This window comes from Acomys minous, assembly GCF_964271855.1.
Source record: "Acomys minous genome assembly, chromosome: 19".
Classification (NCBI taxonomy): domain Eukaryota; kingdom Metazoa; phylum Chordata; class Mammalia; order Rodentia; family Muridae; genus Acomys; species Acomys minous.
Window position 1 is genome coordinate 49,648,288 of NC_140499.1, and position 20,357 is coordinate 49,668,644.

General features: G+C 44.8%; 1 protein-coding gene across 3 annotated transcripts; it reads left to right on the forward strand.

Annotated features, from left to right (window-relative positions):
• Positions 1-1,600: 1,600 nt before the first annotated feature.
• On the forward strand, positions 1,601-12,343 carry LOC311590446 (PRAME family member 12-like). Of its 3 annotated transcripts, none has more exons than XM_084769422.1 (5): positions 1,617-1,702; positions 2,383-2,571; positions 9,302-9,611; positions 9,906-10,490; positions 11,250-12,343. In XM_084769422.1, exons 2-5 carry the CDS (start codon positions 2,475-2,477, stop codon positions 11,809-11,811), a joined length of 1,554 nt encoding a protein of 517 aa, XP_084625548.1. In that variant the 5' UTR covers positions 1,617-1,702; positions 2,383-2,474; the 3' UTR covers positions 11,812-12,343. The 3 variants fall into 3 exon arrangements, with proteins under 3 accessions (XP_084625549.1, XP_084625548.1, XP_084625547.1); XM_084769421.1 differs by having other exon boundaries at positions 1,619-1,702; positions 9,903-10,490; XM_084769423.1 differs by lacking the exon at positions 2,383-2,571 and having other exon boundaries at positions 1,601-1,702; positions 9,903-10,490.
• Positions 12,344-20,357: the final 8,014 nt, after the last annotated feature.

Genomic DNA, 20,357 nt, shown 5'->3' on the forward strand with positions numbered 1-20,357 from the left:
TATACCTCAGGGGCTTCAGATTTAGGAAAGTTCCTTGGGATACAAGGCTTGACTCATGCCCTAGCCTCCACCCAGGGGTAGCCCCTGCAACTGAACACTTTGAACGTGTTCAGCAAGCCCTCTTGCTGGGCTGTAATCTAAATCCTCTCTACCAGTTTATTTATGCACTTAAGTTTCTCTCTCCTCTCACCCCATCTCCAACTCCTTTCTGAGATAGTGACTTCTAGCTCCCAGGCCATTGACTCCACAGGCCTCACTGCTCTTTTTTTTATTTTTATTTGTTTCCCCCCACCACCACCACTGGGTGACCAGCTCTTAGGTACATTCCTCAGGCTGGCCTTGAACTTATTCAGAATCCAAGACAGAGCTTCATTTTGTCCTTTCTTTCTCATCCCCCTGAGTAATGGCCACTGTAACAGGCCACCAGAGTTAGTAGGTTCCCCAGAGCTTAGAACAACTGACGCCATGACAGAAGTACAATTCAGGCTGTAGAATCAGCTTGTCCAGAGCACCACAGCATCCAAGGACACAAGAAGTCCCGGTACTCCACATGATCTCAGGTCATTCTCTTTCCCATAGGGAGATTCTACTCAACCCAAACACATCCTGGTTATACACCAATCCACTAAGGCAGGAGGATTACTGAGACCTTGCTGTAGTCTCTACTCATCATGGCAATGATTCCATCAAAGGCAGAGTAGGGAGGGTGGGAGGGAGGGAGAGAGAGAGAAAGAGACAAAGACAGAGAAACTAAGAAAGCAGAAAGCATTAATGTTTGTGCAATGACTCCATGAATGGGTCCTTACATTCACCACAGTCTCAGTTAATTTTCTTTCCTCATGGATATCTAATTATACTGAACACACCCTATTTTATACCACTACACTGAGACGTACAGGTCAGCCTAGGCTACATAATGAGTTCCAGATAGGCCTTGGCTATAGTGTGAGAAATTATGTGGATAAAATTAAAAAAGAAGCCTGGCAGTGGTGGCATACTCCGTTTTTCTTGTGTGTGTGTGTGTGTGTGTGTGTGTGTGTGTGTGTGTGTGTGTGTGTGTGTGTGGCAGGGGTAGGAGATGTTTTTAGACAGGGTTTCACTGTGTAATAGTTCTGGCTGTCCTCGAACTCTATTTTTAGACCAGGCTGACCTCAAACTCACATCTATCTGCCTGCCTCTGCCTCCCGGGTGCTGAGATTAAAGGTCTATGCACACAGCAGCGGGGCGTGGTAGCACACACCTTTAATCCCAGCATTCCAGACACAGAGACAGGTAGATCTCTGAGTCTAAGGCCAACCTGGTCTACAGAGTAACCTCAAGGACAGCCAAGGCTCCACAGAGAATCCCTGTCTCAAAAAGCAAACTAAAACAAAATCCCAAAACAATGAAGTTAATAGAACAAAACAAAACAAAACAAAATCCAAGAGCTCAGAGATTGAAGACATGTATCACGATCATGATCATAATCTCTGATTTTATACATTCCTACATGGAGATCCGGTTCACTCAAAACACTGACACAAAAGCCAAAATAGGATGAAATAGGTGGAGACTTCATCATCCAATCAGGTGGCAGCTTGTTGCTGAGCGGTTGAGCTACGAAGGGTCTGAGTGGCCAGACAAAACACTCCAAACCTTGCCGTCTGTAGTGACTGCTGCTCTGTGTTGTGTTTGGAAAACCTGATAGCAGTGTCCAGATCAGGTAAGTCATTCACCCCACGCCCCCGCCCCAACCGGACACTCTGTCTTGGTAGTCTGTACTGGGAACATTAGACTTCAGAATTCTCATTTTTGTCTCTTCTAGTGAGCAGAATAGAGACTAGTTTTGAGCAAAAATGCAGCTTTGTTCATTTTGGATATTAGCCTTTTGTCGGATGTAGGATAGCTGGTGGGCAGTTCATTCTCCACAAGGAGAAGGGGAGGGGAGGGGGGGGCTGCCTCTGACATGAGCTCTGGAGCCCAAGATTCGATCACTACCCCTTGGTGGAGAGGTCCCATGGGCACACAGAGGAAGGGGCTGTATCCCTTATTTAGATGAGACCTCATAGGCTATGGTCAGACGGTGGGGGAGGAGGACCCCATGTGTCTGAGGTCTAGGGGAGGGGAAAAAGGTAGAAAAGGCAGGGAGGGTAAAAACAGGAAGATTACAATCAAGGGAATTACAATCGAGGCGTAATGTGAATAAATTATTTAAAAAAAAGAAAGAAAGAAGCCAGGCGGTGGTAGCCCACGCCTTTAATCCCAGGACTCAGGAGGCAGAGGCAGGCAAATCTCTGTGAGTTCAAGGCCACTCTGGTTTACAAGTCCAAGTTCAGGACTGCCAGGGGGGTTACACAGAGAAACCTTGTCTTGAAAAACAAACAAACAAAAAATCCCAAATAGGATTAAAGGGTGGAGGCTTCACCAACAAATCAGATTGCAACTTGTGGCTGAGAGGTAAGCTACAAAGGGAAGGCCTGAGGGTGGAAAAGTGGATGTCAGGCTCAGAAGAAGACATTCTAAGCGTTGGAGCCTGGAGTGCCTGCCTATCCTTGCTGGGATCAGAAGACCTGATACCAGTGTCCAGAGCAGGTAAGTCATTCACCACATCAGGACACCCCATCTCCCCCAGGCTCGCCGGTCTCTCATTTCATTAATACTTTGGATATTTTCTTGTTGTTGTTATGTTTTGTTCGGTGTGACTAGTTTGAAGCAGTAAATCCCATTTAGCCCTGGCTAGCTTCGAACTCCATATGTATCTGTTATGAACCACTGATCCTTCTCCCTCCACCTCCAGAGTACTGAGACCTGAAGTTGAACTGCCTTGTGCTTTTTATAGAGGGGAAGGTGTTAACATTCAAGGCCCATTAGGGGAGCACTCTTAGTTTCTTACCAAAATCTATAGTATACCTTAATGTCGCGCCCTCCCGCCAGCAAGAACGACGCAGACACACGGGATTCTTCCCAAATGTGCTTTATTGGGAGCGCCCTTGAAAACTGAATGCCCGGGGACCCGTGTTTAAGTACCGTCTTTGTGTGGCATATCGATACCTCATGGGTTTCGGCTAGATGCTTCATTAGCAAATAGGAATGGATTGGTTAATAACTGCCATCCATGATAGCTCATTAGCATATCCCCGTTCAGGAGGGACATGCGGAGCTGGAGCTGGCTCTGGTTCTAGCGCATGCGCAGGAGCAACTATTTTACGCACAGCGAGTTCTTGGCCATCACTATTATTGGGTGTGGCCGCGCCTTACATCTCCCCCTTTTTCCTTATATAAGAAAAGAGCAGATGGACTTAGTCCGATCAAGGTTAAACCACTCTTATGGCCTATCTGATCGAGGACCAATTCGGGTGTGATGCTCAATGCCATTCTGCCTGCAATGGGCTGAATCCCTGCGGAGTGCAATGGCCATTGAGCCACGGAGGGTTTTGCGTGCCTAATGGCGTGCAATGGCAACAAGGCTCAGCCAAGTGCAAAGGCCACGCAAAGGAAGGGTAAGGGAAAGCTCATTTTCTTAGGCTAACTAGCCATACTTGGGGAGAGGCGCCCTGCTCAACTGCCAGCAAGGCCTGAACCATGAATATTTTATCGCGGGCGTGACTGTTTCTCATCTTGCACAATACCCAGAGGCAGAATACAAGGCCACAGACTGTGATGGCTCCAAAAACTCCCACCCCCACCCACTCCTTAAAGTAGGAGAATGCAGAATGCAACCAGGAGGTGAATTCCCCAAGGGTCAAGGGTATCACACGAGTGCCGTTCAGGTGAGCAATACTGTTCAAGAGCTGACGGGATAGCTCTTCAGCTTCCAGCGTCCAGTTTCCTGCAAGGTAATCTGATAGCAATTTACTTTGATTAAAAGAGGTAGTAAGGTTGTATTGAACTGGGGTAATGCACACATGTTTATAATGGGAAATACAACTTGTCTGAATGAGCTCATAGAGCCCCTTTATTTGTTCTTGTAGCAAATCCATCCTTTGATTAGCTATACGCAGACCTGAAATAAGGTGTTGATTGGTCTTTTGCTGCATAGCTAGGGCTGCGGATGTCTGGTCTACAATCTCATTAATAGTGTCCACAGTCTGTACCTGGGAGGTCATGGCAACTGCAGCAGTAACCGCAGCATCTGCAGAAACAGTGATAGCTGTAATAATGGCTGCCGTGATTCCAAAATCATGTTTCTGATGGAGGAGGTTAATAATAGGGAAAGTTTCAGGATCAGCCTCTACCGGGATGGGCACGAAGGTTGGCAACCGGACTACCAATGCCAGTGTCTTTGTGCCGTCCCAGCATTCAGCCAAGAGGCAAGGCTGAGACTGACAGTCAAGCTCCTCAGTGTGGTAGCTGTCAGCCACAAAAAAGAAAAAAGGCGGCCTGACACAAACTGGTGCTCGGTTATAAGTCTGGTTGTAAAGCTGTAGATGATAGGTTATATTTGTTAATTTATGGGTTTGATTTAGTGAACCAGCTATCTTAAGTGAAACTGTTACATTCCATAATTTATGTATGGTACCACGAAGAAGAGAAAATGCAGACAAATCAGTAGCTGCCTTGGCATCATTACTCAATATCCATTGATACCAGGGCCATCCATCTATACCGCTTTCTGTATTATTGGCTGATAGTCTGTACCTAGCAAGCGGTGGCAAAAATTGAAAGCCTGAGGATAACTGTTTTACTGGGCTTTCTGTGGATTGACAGTCTGTAAAGGTGGGAGGAAAACTATAATCCGGGATGCACCAGAGTGCAGCCTGGAATCTATTGGCGGTCTGATTTATAACATTATTTCTAAGGGGTATGGTAATTTGACTAACAATCATAAAGGTAAAACGAGTAGTTTTAGCTGTTATTTTTGGCACTATCTGTTTTCCCTCAGTGGTCCTTTGAATACTCTCGCTTGGAGCGGCACTAGCGCCCGCGTTAAGGCTAAGACTAGGGCTAACGGCTTGTTGCGGTTCTAGCCAGGCACTTAAATTGGTGTGCTGGAGCCAAATGCAGGGCAACTCTCCGTTCATAGAGAAACAAAGAGTGCCTGTCAACTGAAATTTAGATTGGTTGAATGGTTTAGGAGCTTCCCCAAGAGCAGGAGCACATGGGACCTCTCCTTCACAAGAGGTGGAGAAAAATTGGGGAAGAACAGATGAATTGGCATGTACTGGCATGGGAAGTGGCCATGCTCTAGTAACAGCCCAGAGCTTTAAGGCTTGGGCACTATCCAGGAGTGTCATGGACATCAGAAGGGTCAGGAGCGCAGGAATCGCATTCCATGGAGGCTTGTTCTTCTTCTTCTCGCTGTACAACATCTCGCCCTTCTTCCTTGACAATCCTCGTCAGTCTTTCGGGAACCCACACCGGGTCACTTTGTTCCTGTGGAAAAACACAAACAGCTCCCCTGGATGTAGCTATTACTGGATCCGGGCCTCTCCATTGTTTTGTTAGTACATCCTTCCATTTTACGGAAGGGAAATTGGTAAAGGAGGTATTGCCATGACGCTCTGCTGCCGTCCGGTCGGCAGAATCAAGCGTCAAAAAACTTATAGTTGACGCTTGGGGGTAAGCCCGGAACTTATTCCCCCTTTTTGTTTTTGTAACAATTCTTTTAAGGTCCGATTTGCGCGTTCTACAATGCCTTGCCCTCGAGGGTTGTATGGTAACCCAGTGATACGCTTGACTTGCATGGTGTCACAGAATGATTGAAAACCTTTAGAGGTATAGGCAGGGCCATTGTCTGTTTTTAATTCTTTGGGCTTGCCCTAAGCTGCCCAAGCTTCCAGGCAATGAGTAATAGCATGAGCCGTTTTTTCTCCAGTAAAAAGGGATGCGAAAATTATCCCTGAGCAGGTATCAATGGACACATGCATATATTTGAGTTTCCCAAACTGTGGGACATGTGTCACGTCCATTTGCCAGAGGTCTCCAGGACGTAAACCACGGGGATTAATCCCTGTGTGAGGAGGGTGATGAAAAGGCACACAAGCTGTACAATTGGTGACTATATCTCTTGCCATGGCATGAGATATATGGAATCTTTTTCTTAAAGTTGCTGTGGGTACATGGTATAAGGAGTGAAACTCTTTGGCTGCTTTAACATTGTCTAGTACTGCAAAAGCTATTGGTCTGGTAGCAGCGTCTACCAGGTGGTTGCCTTTGGCCATAGGACCAGGCAGCAGTGAATGTGCTCTGATATGTTGTATAAAAAATGGATGGCGCTGGGACCATATGATTTTTGAAGATTCCTTAGAAGGTGCGCCACTGGACTTCGGGGGCAGATGTTTCCTGCCACTTCTAGCATGAGTACGACATTAACTACATAGCAAGAATCAGAAATCAGATTAAACAGTTCAGTGAATCATTGAAAGACTGTATAAACCGTTTGGCATTCCACCAGCTGTGGTGTATCAGGAGTGAATTGCAGTGTAACTGGTTCTTGTCCTGACACCATATAGGCTCCCAATCCTGTCTTAGACCCATCTGTAAAAATGTCAATAGCATTTGGAATAGGCGAATTAACCGTCATCCGGGGAAAAATGACAGGATGAGTAGACACAAAATGCAGCAATGGGTCCTTGGGGAGATGGTTGTCAATCTTACCAGGGAAGATTGTTCTCAAAATTGCCCACTCATCAATGGTGGCTAACAACACTTGCAGTTGCTGAGCGTTGTAGGGAGTAATAATGACATCAGGGTATTCTCCAAAGTGGGTTAGACAAGACTTAATGCCTTGCTGAGCTAATACAGCAACGCTTGATGGATAATGTTCCACAGTCCTGCCGGGAGGAGTGGCCATGTATCCAAAGCAGAATGTCCTTTTGCCATAATGCTGCAGTAGGACTACAGGGAGTAGCCAAAATGTACAAAAAAATGGCTCACCAGGGGTTACATGGGTGAGCCGAGCTCCTTCTATAGCTTGTTCCACCTTAAGGAGGGCCTCCCTAGTTTGGGGCATCAATGCCCTGGGTGAGGAGATATGGGCGTCTCCTTCTAAAATTTGAAAATGGGGTTTAACTTTTGAGGTGTAACCTGGCTCCTGGAGATGATTGCTCCTAGAAAGGTGCCAATATCTCCCTTTTGTACCTTATCTCCAGCTATACTTAACCCTTTATTTTTCATATTTATTTATTTATTTATTTATCATTTATTTATTTATTTATTATTTATTTATCATTTATTTATTATTTATTCTTAACTCTTTTAGTACTTAGCTCTTCCTCTCCACTATGATTCTCGGACTCTGATTCACTAGAACTACTAAGATGTAATTCAGCAAACTAATCGAGTACCGGGTACAACCTATTGTTAGTTTTCTTCTCCTCCTGTTTTTCCTTTTCTGTTGTCTGAGCTGCTCGACTATATTTATCCTTTTTCTTGTTATTCCTCCCTTTTCCTATAAATTCCTTCTGCCTCTGACATGCTGTACTGATGGTTGGCCAGTATTTGTTGGCTGTGTAACGTTTAATTTTAAGGCAGGCACGCACCAGGCACCATAACGGTTTTGTCCCTGCCCGCAGCTTTTGGTCTTCCGCTGCTCTGTCTATGCCTTTCTCCAGCTTATCCCAGCTGGCAAGAGTTAAAGAGCCAGTGGATTTAAACCAGGGAGCGACTTGATCGATCTCTTGCAAAAATCCTTGAATGATCTGTTCTGATATTTTCAGTTCACGTTGTTTAAGAAGCTCTTTTAGTGGCTTGAGAAAGGTAGCAGAGTGCTGGTTTTCCATTTCTGCACTTTTATTTACAAGCGGCTGACAAAAAGGAAAGTGGCCTGCCGAGTTATCTACCTCGGTCCTACGGCTTTTGATGAGCCTTTTTATTCACAGCAAATGCACTCTTTCCTGGGGTGATGGCAATTTAAAAGGAATCAGCATAACAATACCAGCGCTGCAAGCAGCAAGAGCAGTCCTGCAGCCAGAAGGGGGTCTATGCCAAATTCGGGCATGCCCTTGAAGGGAAACTTACCGGCACCGACGCTCAGCGCGATGAATTCTGAATCCTCCCGGGGTCTCTTGATCCCGGGAGTCCTCGCAAGTGTCCAGTGGTTCCTGCGCTATTTTTGATTTTTGAATTCCCAGGTTTCGGCACCACTTGTCGCGCCCTCCCGCCAGCAGGAACGACGCAGACACACAGGATTCTTCCCAAACGCGCTTTATTGGGAGCGCCCTTGAAAACTGGCTCGAAAAGACACTGAATGCCTGGGGGCCCGTGTTTAAGTACCGTCTTTGTGTGGCATATCGATACCTCATGGGTTTCGGCTAGATGCTTCATTAGCAAATAGGAATGGATTGGTTAATAACCGACATCCACGATAGCTCATTAGCATATCCCCGTTCGGGAGGGACATGTGGAGCTGTCTCTGGTTCTAGCACATGTGCAGGAGCAATTATTTACGCACAGCCAGTTCTTGGCCGTCACCATTATTGGGTGCAGCCTCGCCTTACACCTTAAATTGCCTTTTAAAATTCAAAGTGTAGTCCAGGCTGGCCTCGAACTCGTGATCCTCCTTCCTCTGCCTCCTTCAGCAAATCCTATTGGTGTGTGCCACCAAAGCAAGTCTAGAACAACCAAGGCTACACAGAGAAACACTTTCTTGAAAAACCCAAAAAAAAAAAAAAATCAAAGTGATTATAGATTTATTCCGTGAAAATGAAGGCAATTCCATAGAAGAGTAAAGTTGGCTGGGCATGGTGGTACACACCTTTACCCCCAGCACTCAGGAGGCAGAGGCAGGTGGATCTTCATGAGTCCAAGAACAGCTGAAGCTACATACAGAGAAACACTGTCTTGAAAAAACAAAAGAAAAAGGAAAGAAGACACTTGACTGTGAATCCTAGAAAACCATCAGATTGACAATTTTCAGTATGAGCAGGCTAGAGCTCAGCTTGGTCCCGGATCTAAAGCTTCTGAAAGTAAAAGTAACTGCATCCATGTCTCTGTGTCAAAGATTCCCCAACTAGTTCCATTGATTGAACTCAAAGCCTGGTTTGATTGTTGGACCTTTAACTTTGCCACTGAGAGTCATGAGAGATATTTGAAGATGGCTGCCTTGTGGGAATCAGGTTTGAGTCTCCTTTTACCAGCTTCCCAGTTGAGTAGGATCCAGGGGAGCAGTGGGTGGGGTTGGGCAGAGTAACAGGCAGGATCAGTTCAAATGGGTGCTTATGAATCTTCAGGTGACCCTTGAGGGAACTGTAGCTGTGAGAAAGACACATAGTGTGTAATGGGAAATACAAGGCTTCCAACATTGCCAGAATAATATTTCTAATGTGGGAAAAAGGTTTGCTAAAAGCGCTTTGCCTGAAAACATTTCTTCCTCTTTCCGTAGCATCTGCCTACCTGAAGGTCAGGATGAGCCACCAGACCCTGCCCACGCTCCTGCAGCTGGCAATAAGAAGCTTGCTGAAAGATGAAGCCTTGGCCATCTCTGCTCTGAATGACCTGCCCATAGAGCTCTTCCCACCACTGTTCAAGGATGCATTCGACAGCAAAAAAACTGCCGTCCTGAGGCTGATGGTGGCAGCCTGGCCCTTCCCATGCCTTCCTGTGGGAGCTCTGATAAAGACTCCCTGCCGGGAGACCTTGAAGGCTGTGCTAGATGGCGTGGATTTGCTGATGACACAAAAGGTTCTACCTGTGTAAGTGAAACCAAGGTAGCATGGGGGGGGAAGTGACTGCAAAGTCCAGAATATTGTGAATCAGGGGTTTCTGATGCCAGTCTCGTGGAGAAGGAGAAACAAAGAAAAAGGTCAGGGGTGTGTGTAGCACAGCTGAGAGCAGATGTAGTTGGTATACAGTGAGTCGGTCGGTCGGTCCCTGCCTCTTCCCTCAAGGACTGGATTTAAGGGAACATGAAATGTGGGGTCAAAGCAGATTATAATAAATTGGGGTCTCCTGACATCTGAATCTCCTTCTCATTTGACCGTTAGCAGGTGGAAACTACAAGAGCTTGATTTACGAGATGAGCACCATGACTTTTGGAATGTATGGGCTGGAACGGAGAACTGTCCCCGCTCTCCAGGTGTCATTGACAAGAACCAACCAGTGGTGTATTATCCTACACGAGAGGGAAAGAAGGCTATGACTCTGTTGATGAACTTTCCTATGACGTCCCAATATACCTGTAAACCCCTAAGATATATTTATCTCTGGGCCCATCAGAGAAAATATGTGCTACAGGTGATCTGTCTAAAGCTGCAGCTTTGGGTCCGCCCTGTCTTTTACCCCTTAGAGCTTCTGGAGATACTTGAGCCAGGCAGTATTCAGGAATTGGAAGTGTGTGCAGGCTGGGATCTTGGAACCCTTGCATGCATAGCCCCTGGCCTGGGCCAGATGAAAAACCTTCAGAAACTTTCTCTCAGTAAAATATACATGCCTTGGGGGTGGCGTTTGATCAGAGAGATGAGAGGCAAGTGTTTTACAGAGCTCATTCACCAGTTCTCCAAACTCCACAAGATCCAGCATCTCTATCTGGATGACGTCTGCTTCCTGGATGGATGCCTGGACCAAGTGCTCGGGTAAGAGACATCAGTGTACACTCATAGCTTCCTAGCCACTGTTGAGTTCACATTGGTGTGACCTTAGGATGATTGATCTAGTGGTCTTTCTGCTACTCTAGCATCCTGAGTTGTCACCTCAATTAACTCCGACTGTCATGCATGTGCCCGTGATTTAGAAAAGGTCTCTGCTCAGGGCCCAGCTGAAGGGAAAACAGATCTAAAGAGGGTATGAGATCTTACATCACACGTTGCCCCATGTCAGCTCTGTCCTCAGAGCTGTACATACAGCTTCCATTTGCCTCTGATTCCCCCATGGGGCAAAGACTATTTGAGCACAAGTAGGGACTCTAGTGGATGGGAAAGGAGTGAGCATGATTATAGCCCTAAGGAACCCCTGTGGGCAGGACTGAGATCGTGCCCTGGAGGCTGGGCTCATGGAGCTCAAGGTCAGCACTCTCAAGGATGGCTCTAGGCGTCTCCTGGTTGGTCATACTGGGTTGTCCTGCTGACACCATTTGTCCACTGATGTGGCTTTATGCTCACAAGTGCAAAGGGAACCGTAGATTTCCAGGCAGAAACAGTACAGTGATGGAGTATGTTCTCTGCCTAAAGTGTCAAGGCTTGAGTTGGTACTCTCCATTAGGGAGCATGCTCAGTTTTACCTTCATGATGCTTTCAGATATGTTGGGCTTAACTGGCCTCTGCTACCTTGAAATCATAGCCCTCTCTCTATGACTATTAAACTTTGCTGAGATACTCTTCTTTGTCTCTCTCTAGGTGTTTCCAGGGTCCCTTAGAGACCCTTGCAATCACTCACTGCATGTTGTCATCGTTAGACTTGTGTTGTCTACCCCGTTGTCCAAGCATCCATCAGCTCAAACACCTAGACCTCAGTGGTGTCCACCTTTCATATTTACTTCTAAGAAATTTGCTAGAAAGACTGACAGCTACACTGCAAACACTGAGATTGGAGAACTGTAATGCGATCGTAGATTCCCAAATCAGTATCGTCCTGCCTGTCCTGAGCCAGTGCTCTCAACTCACTGAGGTCAATTTTCAGAATAACTTCCTGTGTATGGACAGCCTGAAGATGCTGCTGCAGGACACTGCCAACCTGAGACAGCTGACCAGGGAGATGTACCCTGCCCCCACTGAGGTCTATGATAAAAGAGGTGCTGTCCTCCCAGGCAGATTTACACGATGTTGTTCTGAGCTTATGAGCATGCTCATGGCTATAAGGCAGCCAAAAGAGGCCTACTTTGTGAGTGAGAAATGTAAAAAATGTCACAAATCCTGCATCTACAACTTGGAGGCCACACTATGTTCCTGTCTGCAGTAAGTAAGGAGAGGTCACTGCTGGCCTCGGAGGAATGAAAATGAGACCTCAAGTGACTCCTTAGAGACAGAGATGTGTCATCAAGCATTTCTGGATGTACCTGGGAAGTGGCACTGTTTCGTTGGTTTGAAGAGGCCATGGAGAACCAGGGGCTTGTTTTTTCCCTAAACTCACCAGGACAGCCCCACCCTTGCACAGAAAAAGATTGGAAAATGACAGCCAGCACACTCAGGATATGAGGGATCATAGACACAGGGAAGGGAATAAAATTGAAGAAACATTAAAAAGAGCAAAAGGGAGGCAGCAAGGCTTGCTGTTTCTGGTTGTCTGCCTCACTTAAAGATCTGTAATATATAAACATAGCTGTTTCTTTGATGTAGGATTGACTAATTCCATGAGCTGGAAGAATTATCACTGTCCAGCTGTGATTGGTCATTTTCTTGTTTGGGAAGACCCTGAAGCTGGATATTTCCCCACTATCTTTGGTATTGCAGTTTCCCATAGATTTCAATAAAATACTTTTGTATAAGAGCAAGCTGAAGCCTTTAAATTTACTGGGTGAGTTCACTGACAGTCTCATAGTGCGTTGTGCATAGTGCATTCTGTTTGCCCCCTTCCTATAACCTTCTGTTTCCTTCTATCTCTCCTTCCCCCTAGATTTTTCACAGTAAATAATGGTGCAATGTGCCCGGTGCTTCATGAGAACCTGTTCAAAATATTACAGAGATTCTCTTGGAAAGATGACTGAAAGTTTAAGAGTGCCAACTGCCCTTCCTAGGGGAGAGAGTATGATTTCCCACACCCATAGTCACCTGTAACGCCAGCTGAAGGTGATCTGACATTTTCTTGTGGTCTTTAGGAAGACTTGTACTCATCTGCGTGCGCACGCGCGTGCGCGCACACACACACACACACACACACACACACACACACACACACGCACACACACACCCATATACATAACTAAAAAGAAATAAAATCTTTTACGAAATTAAGCAAGACTGTGGTAGACACACCTTTAATCCCAGCACTCAGGAGACAGAGGCAGGTGGATCTCTGAGTTTGAGGCCAGTCTGGTCTACAGAGAGAGTTCAAGTATAGCTAGGGCTACACAGGGAACCCTATCTTGAAAAAACCAATAGTAATGGCAAATAAAATCCCTAGGCACAAAAATGAATCCCCGCCAGATGTTGGTAAACTCACTGAGCTTGCCATCCCACAGAACGAAAAAGCTAAAGGTAGGTAGGCTGATGATGTGCCTGTTTGGTCTCCACAGCAGAGGATAGTGCTGGAGGATTCTGAGTGTTTTTTGTTTGAGAACTGTGTTTGCATTTCAATGAAAAATACTTCACATTAGGGAAGATATAAATTCCAGTCCTGTCCTCCATGAGGAAGGAAGACTTCCGAGGGCCTTTGTGACACAAAGTTCAGTTCTCTACTCTTGAAGTCACTACTGACTTCAGAAAGCTCTTCCCAGTTTCTGCCATCTTGAGACCCTCGGGAGAGTAAAGCTTCACAGCCATGTTTTCAGTATGTGCTTTTTATTATCATTGTGTGTGTGACTTGTGTGACACTGTGTTCTTGTATGTGTTTGAGTGTGTATGAGTGTAACTGTGTATGTGTTTATAACATGTATATAGGTGTATGTGAGGTATAAGTGTGTGTTTGTGTATGTGAACATACCTTCCCCCCCACTCCGTGTGTGTGTGTGTGTGTGTGTGTGTGTGTGTGTGTGTGTGTAACTCATACCCATTGAGTTATCCCAATGTTCTACAACCTGCCATTTCTATCTAAGCCCAAGATCACATGGAACCTTTCCCCAGTCAGTGCTCTGGATGCTGTGGCCACAGGTCAATACTATTACTCAGTCAAAGCTCATGGAGTGCGTCAAGGTGCTCCTAGGTTTACCACACCCCTAATAGCTGACACTTATTGGTGGCATATTTGATGTCATCAGTGTCATCTAGGACTTCATGTTGATGAGCAAAAGTCCAAACTTTCACCCCTTGGTTGATTATGGGACCCTGTGACTCTAATGGTCTTTAAGAGCCTTAAGAGTCTTGAACTATACTCCACTTTCTGTCTGTTGATTGTTGCTCCACATGGCTGTATTTCATTTTAATATTGCACCAAAGGGTTTTAAAATAAAACTCAGCCATGTACAGTGATGGATACTGCAGCCTCTAACTGTTTTGAATATCCTGTAATCTGGTTCAAAATTGGTATCTTATGATCCCCAAAGAAACGCACTCCATCTTCAGCCAATATCCAGGACAACAGTAGCCCACAGGATATTCTTTTATTTAATCTCCAGATTAAATCTAGTAACAATTTGTTTGAATGAGATAGAGAAAAAAATAAAAACAAATGTTAGAATTTGGATTTGAGATGACTATGGTTCTTTAGAATTGGAATCTGAGGTGAAGGCAATGGGATCATGTGCTCAAGGCCAATTGGGGCAGAACAGGGAGGTGCAATCAAATGTGGGTCAAATGTTCCCCTTTCTTAGTGAGAGTGGTGTCAAAGGGCAAGACATCAGCTTCTGGAAGAAGACCACTAGAAAATCTTGGGCTATTAGAACCCGTCTGGGAAAGGACTTGCAGGTGTGCAGGCCTGCTTAGAGGATGTTTAGCAATGGCTGAAAAAGTCTACCTCTTCCTTAGGCATGCGAAGGGGATTCAATATGTATTGTTAGATGTCGGATGCTGAGGTATTGTACCCATATAACTCAGTTATAATACAAGGTTTACTTCCAATATTTTGGAAGTGGTATTGCAGGCTGTTTTGGATAAATAAGTTATACAAGTTGATTATTAGCTGATCAGATCATAGTCATGTCAATTTCTGGTCAACTTTTATCACAAGAATATTCCACGCATGCCTTTAGTCCCAGCACTCAGGAGGCAGGCGGATCACTATGAGTTCCAGGCCAGCCTGGTCTACAGAGTGAGTTCCAGGCCAGCCCCAGCCAAGGATACACAGAGAAACCCTGTCTTGAAAAACCAAAAAAAAAAAAAAAAAAAAAAAAAAAAAAAAAAAAAGAATATACATCTTAGATGCAGCAGATAGATATGATTCTATAGAAAGATAAGGTAGGATAGTTAGATAAGGTCTTCAAAACCTCAGAGACATGCAGAATATGGCATTTAAAAATGTTTCTTTTTTTTCTTTTTGGTTTTTTGAGACAAGGTTTCTCTCGGTAGCCTTGGCTATCTTGAACTCACTTTGTAGACCAGACTGACCTCGAACTCACAGCGATTCACCTGCCTCTGCCTCCTGAGTGCTGGGATTAAAGGCGTGCGCCACCACGCCCGGCCTTAAAAATGTTTCTATTTTTTTAAAAATTCACTGACAATGAGACTGGTTAACTCCTGGCAACACCCAGTCTACCTCAAAGAGGATGATGAGCATCAAAGGACCTCCTTATGGAGATGGCTTCAAATGTGGCAAACATGTCACTGGGCAAAATGTCTTCATTTCTACTATGAACAGAATTCTGCCGCAAAAAGGGCAAGCTTGGATGCAGGCAGAGTCGATGGCCAAACTCTGCCAAGACAGGGTAATTCCTGCCTCACAAATATGTCTGTCAGATATATTGGGCCAGAAGGCTGAAGAAGATGCTCCAACATAATAGATAGTTTTCAGTGACTAGTCAGGTAGAAAACTGTCTCTGTCATCTTCTCATTTGGAAAGCTAGTAACCTGCAGTCCTGGCATACTCAGGTAATCAAGTTTATTCCTTCTCAAGTCTCTGAGGGAGTTGAAGACCAGGTAGCTTAGTTTTATAATGAAGCTTAGTTGTTTAGGGATTAAGATGTTTTTAGGTCTAGATAGATGTTTTAAGTTGATAATGACAAGATGTGATGAAGATTGATTTACATTCAGAATTTTAGGTGCACCAAGATTGGAAAGATTTTTTTTCTTCAAGGCTGTCAAATACAAATAGGAAAACACTAAGAATGAAACATTTATATAATTCCTGATTGTGTCATGATTTTTCTTGCTGTAGGTAGTTTATTGTATATATGTATAATAATATAAATGTATATGTAAAAAAATAAAAAATGTTTAAAAAAAGAAAGGTGTATTCATAGCTAAATGTTCAAATGCACCTAGACACACCCGTGTATAAAATATTTACTTAGACACAACTATGCTTCTTATCATAACACATGTGAAATCTTCCTAAAGTTACTATTAAAATCTGTTTTCTGTCACCATTTAAGAAATGTTAGTATCACTTAAATATCTTGGAACTATGATGTTAAATGAACAGACTTTTGACTATTTAATAACAACAACAAAAGGATGTAGGATGCTGTACTGGCTAGTGCTTTGCGGCAGCTTGACACAAACTAGAGTCATCAGTTGGGGAAATGTCTCCTTGAGATGCAGCTGTAAGGAATTTTCTCAATTAGTGATCAGTGGGGGAGGGCCCAACCCACTGTAGGATTACCATGGCTGGGCTGGTGGTCTTGGGTTCTGTAAGAAAACAGATTGACTGAGCAAGCCATGAAAAGAAAGCCAATAAGCAGCACCCCTCAATGGTCTCGACATCAGCCCTGCCTTGCAGGATCAGGCTGTTTGATGTCCTATCCTGGTTTCCTTTGGTGATGAACAGCAACGTGGACATGTAAGCTTTCCTCTCTAATTTGCTTTTTGGTCACAGTTTTTCTTCGGAACAATAAAAATCCTGTGTAAGACAAGTTGGTATGCAATGACAGACTAGACCATATTTTGGGGACAATTGTAGGACATTGAAACTTAGGGCTAGAAAAGCTATTGAGTGTTGAGAGCTCAATGGGATGTTTTTGAATAGCTTGAAAGACAAAATAAGATTGTTGAGAGCAGTGCCGAAGACAGAGGCCGGGGTTGCGGAAGTTTTAGAGGGAAATTTTAAAACTCTATCAGGGCTATCTGCTTTTTTGAATTGAGATTCTGTGGTTCTGGTTAACTGAGACTCCAGAATAAGCTGTAATTAGCAAGGTACCAGATTCCAGAGCTACTAAGTGAAACAGCTTTGCTTGAGATACCTGCTGTCGGTTGGCTGAAGCTCAGAAATGAGTGATGATTAAGAAGGAACCAGCATCACTGGGTAAAATCTTCTGGGAAGTAGTTCCTGAGAGCACAGAGAAGTTACGTTAAGATCACTTTTGGGCTGGCGGCAAACAGACGCAGTCAGGTTTATGTGAGTTCGAGGTCTACACAGTGAATCCTGGTTAGAGTGATAGAGAAAGAATGGGAATTGAAATGCTGGGAACAAGTGGGCTGTGTGCTGATGGAGATACACTAGCAACCCAAAAACTCAGCATATTTATTATATGCAGTCGAGAACATACGCAATGGACATACATTCCCAACAGTACCAGAAGCAACCTTATCCCACTTACTGACAAAAGCAATTTCTGGCCTCCAGGCCATCGTAACAGGAATGTAAACAGACCAAACAGGTGGCTGTAGTAAAGAGACTGCCTTGGGCTGCCTTTGGGCCCTGATTATGTCCAGCAGCTCTGGTCAAAGTTGCTTAAATCTCTCTTTAAGTATTGTGATGCAGTCATAGCATTCCTAAGGTGTTGGGTACAGCACTTTGGTCAGTTGGCTGAGTTTGGCTGTGCAATGTAGAAGGTTCTTCAGGACAAGTAGAGAGATATCGTTAAGATAGAAATTGACCCAGCACTTGGGAGGCAGAGGCAGGTGGATTATTGTGAGTTCGAGGCCAGCCTGGTCTCCAGAGTGAGTCCAGGACGGCCAAGGCTACACAGAGAAACCGTGTCTCAAACAAAAAACAAAAAACAAACAAAAAAAAAAAGAAAGAAAGAAGGAAAGAGAGAAATTGATCCAGATGAGCTGGGAGCATTGGCTTAGGGCAAGCAAGATAGCATTGAAGTGAGACTCCCCCATTCCACGCTACTCCAGTTCCAGGGTTTGCAGGGTACCTGTGAGTCTCTCCAGGAGGATCCCAAAAAGCTTAGGGCATGAATTAGATAGCAGGATAGCACTCAGGTTCAGATATTTGAGCTCACAAATGTACAGATAACAGACCAGGTAATCAAAGTCTGAATGTGAGACCAGGAAGTCAGTAATTTACAGGGTGTCCAAGGAGGTCTTCAGGCGCCTAGGGAAGAGAGACCAAGAGATTACTTCTGCTAAATTATATTAAAGAGAACTGCTGGGATTGAAAACAAGCAGGTGACACTCCACTCAAATTTAGTCTGTCCATATGATAAATGTCTGTCCATATGATGGACTCAGCTTCATCCTAGAAGTGTCCCTAAGGGTCCCCATCACAGCTGTGTCCTGTTTGCCGACCTTTAAATACAATGCCACACATTTCCCATATATTCTCCCCTTTCTGGACTCAAAAACAACCTTTTACATATGAGCAAATAGAGGCCTGCTGGTACCTGGCCACACATATCTGAGCAATGTTCATCTGTTCAGCAATGCTATGTTTGTAACACTGCTAGGTTTACAGTGGCCAGATCTTCAAGGACCTGCCCACCTGCTATGGTCTGGAGGATGCTCTCCATTCTTCCTTACCTGAGCCACTCTGCAAGGCAGTCTTCTAGAAAGTAGATAGCATTTACACAGAGATGGTGGAGACAATGGAGTTTGGAGAACTGAGAAAGTAACGTGCTTATCCACTCCTCTTCCTGCTCTGCAGAAGCAGCAAAACTGAAAGGCTTCCTAATTCCTTCTAGGATTTCTCATCTGCCCCAGGTAAAGAAAAACAAGTACCACAAATTCAAGGCACCACTAACTAAGCTTCAGCTCCAGGATACAGTCAAGATCCTGGGCCACTCCTAGGGGTAAGGGAGCAACCCTTTCACAGTGTTTTTTATTCCTGTGGGGCACACTCCAAAGTATTAAAAGTAGCTTTGTAGTTTAAAAAAAAAAAACCTCTATGACAGAAGAGAAGAGAGAAGTGATTTTCCCACTCCAAGCTTTTTACAGCATAGAGGAACAGAATCTTTTCTCTGGTGGGCCTCACTGCGACAAGTATGTGGCACATTCATCAGAACTGGCCTTCATGAGTTCAGTACCAGTTACCATCTTAAAACATATCCCAGGGTCATGATAGGTCCCCACCGGCTGCTTCTGTGTCATAACCTGTGGTAAGCAGTCATCTTCATGGGATCTGAGTTTCTTCAACCCCACCCCCACCCCCACCCCCTTGGTAAAACAGGTAGAATTCTCGCAAGATAAGACAAGACACATCTTAAAGTCCACTTCTTTCTTGTCCTACACCTCACACATTAGTTATTCCTCCCAAACCTTGGCCTCTTTTCCTATGCCTCGTATCAAAGGTAGGGTTTCTTGCTCAACTAAAAAAAGGAGTCTTTGCAAGAGAAGCCTTTTCTCTCTTTCCTCCATTCCATTCCACTTAATCCCAGCCTCATTCCACTCTTGCCTGTGAGGCAAGCAGGAGACAAGCTCATTCCTAAGTGGCTACTCAGCTGTGCCTTCCACCTTGGCCATTGTTTGGAAGATGGCTAAGACTGATCCCAAGCCTCTCTGACTCTTTATGCTGACTCAATCAGAAGACTCTGGTACACCTTTGGCCAAATACTCTCTGTCCCTAGCTGTTCATTGTCTGCATCCACAGAGACTTTTTCGACCCTAGCTGGGTCCTGCTTACCTGGGATGAACCTTGTGTTTAATCAACATATCCAAACCATCAAGCAGTGCTTTCAAAGTATCTAGGTCATGGGAAGGACCAGGCAGGCACTATGGCCTTCAGCATCTTTGTAACTCTGTAGGTGAGGGCCTCCTTAAACACTGCTGGGAAAAGTTCCATGGGTGGTGGTGGTGGTGGTAGTGATGATGGAGGTACAAGCCTTTAATCCCAACATTCAGGATGCAATTTCTGAGTTCAGGACAGCCTTGTATACAGAGCCAGTTCCAGGACAGCCAGGACTACACAGAGAAACCCTGACTCAAGTCTGCCCACAGCCAGTGGTGGTGGTGGTAGGGATATCAGCAGTCAAGGTATTTGAATGACTCATATCTGTAGCTCCTCTCAAGATTCAATGATGTCACCTTGGTATTTAGAGTGGGAATGTCTCAAAAAATAAACAGAAACCACAAACATACTCAAACAATGACTTGATGTAAACAGCATACCCTGGCTCTGATGGTTAGCCAGCCCTTAGGTTGCAGAGACAGCAGAATCTCTGTGAATTCCAGGCTAGGCAGGGTTATACAGGGAGTCCTGCACGTAAAAAACAAAAACCTGTAAACCAAAGAAAGATAGATATAAATGATATGTTGAGGTGAATTCTAGGCTAGACTCTGCTGGGTGAGATGGGGTGTCTTGTGGAGGTAAGGGACTTACAAGGTCTGAACAGGAAATAACAGGTCTCCAGACCGAGCAGGGATACACAGTGACTCAAGCCTGAGGATTTCTCTGCCTGCTCTGACCCTTACATGCCTTTCCACAGAACCTGTCCCTTAGTAGCCACACCCTCCCAGTGACAGTCTGCAGCCTGATCCAATAAGTGAGTCTCCATTCACATAGTCCTTTTGGAATTTGGATGGTATCTAGGTGGA

Coding starts and splice junctions, on each gene's coding strand:
- LOC311590446 (XM_084769421.1), top strand. CDS start 2,475: ATGTCAGGCTCAGAAGAAGACATTCTAAGCGTTGGAGCCTGGAGTGCC. Junction 2,572..9,301: donor GATACCAGTGTCCAGAGCAG/GTAAGTCATTCA, acceptor CTCTTTCCGTAG/CATCTGCCTACCTGAAGGTC. Junction 10,491..11,249: donor TGCCTGGACCAAGTGCTCGG/GTAAGAGACATC, acceptor GTCTCTCTCTAG/GTGTTTCCAGGGTCCCTTAG.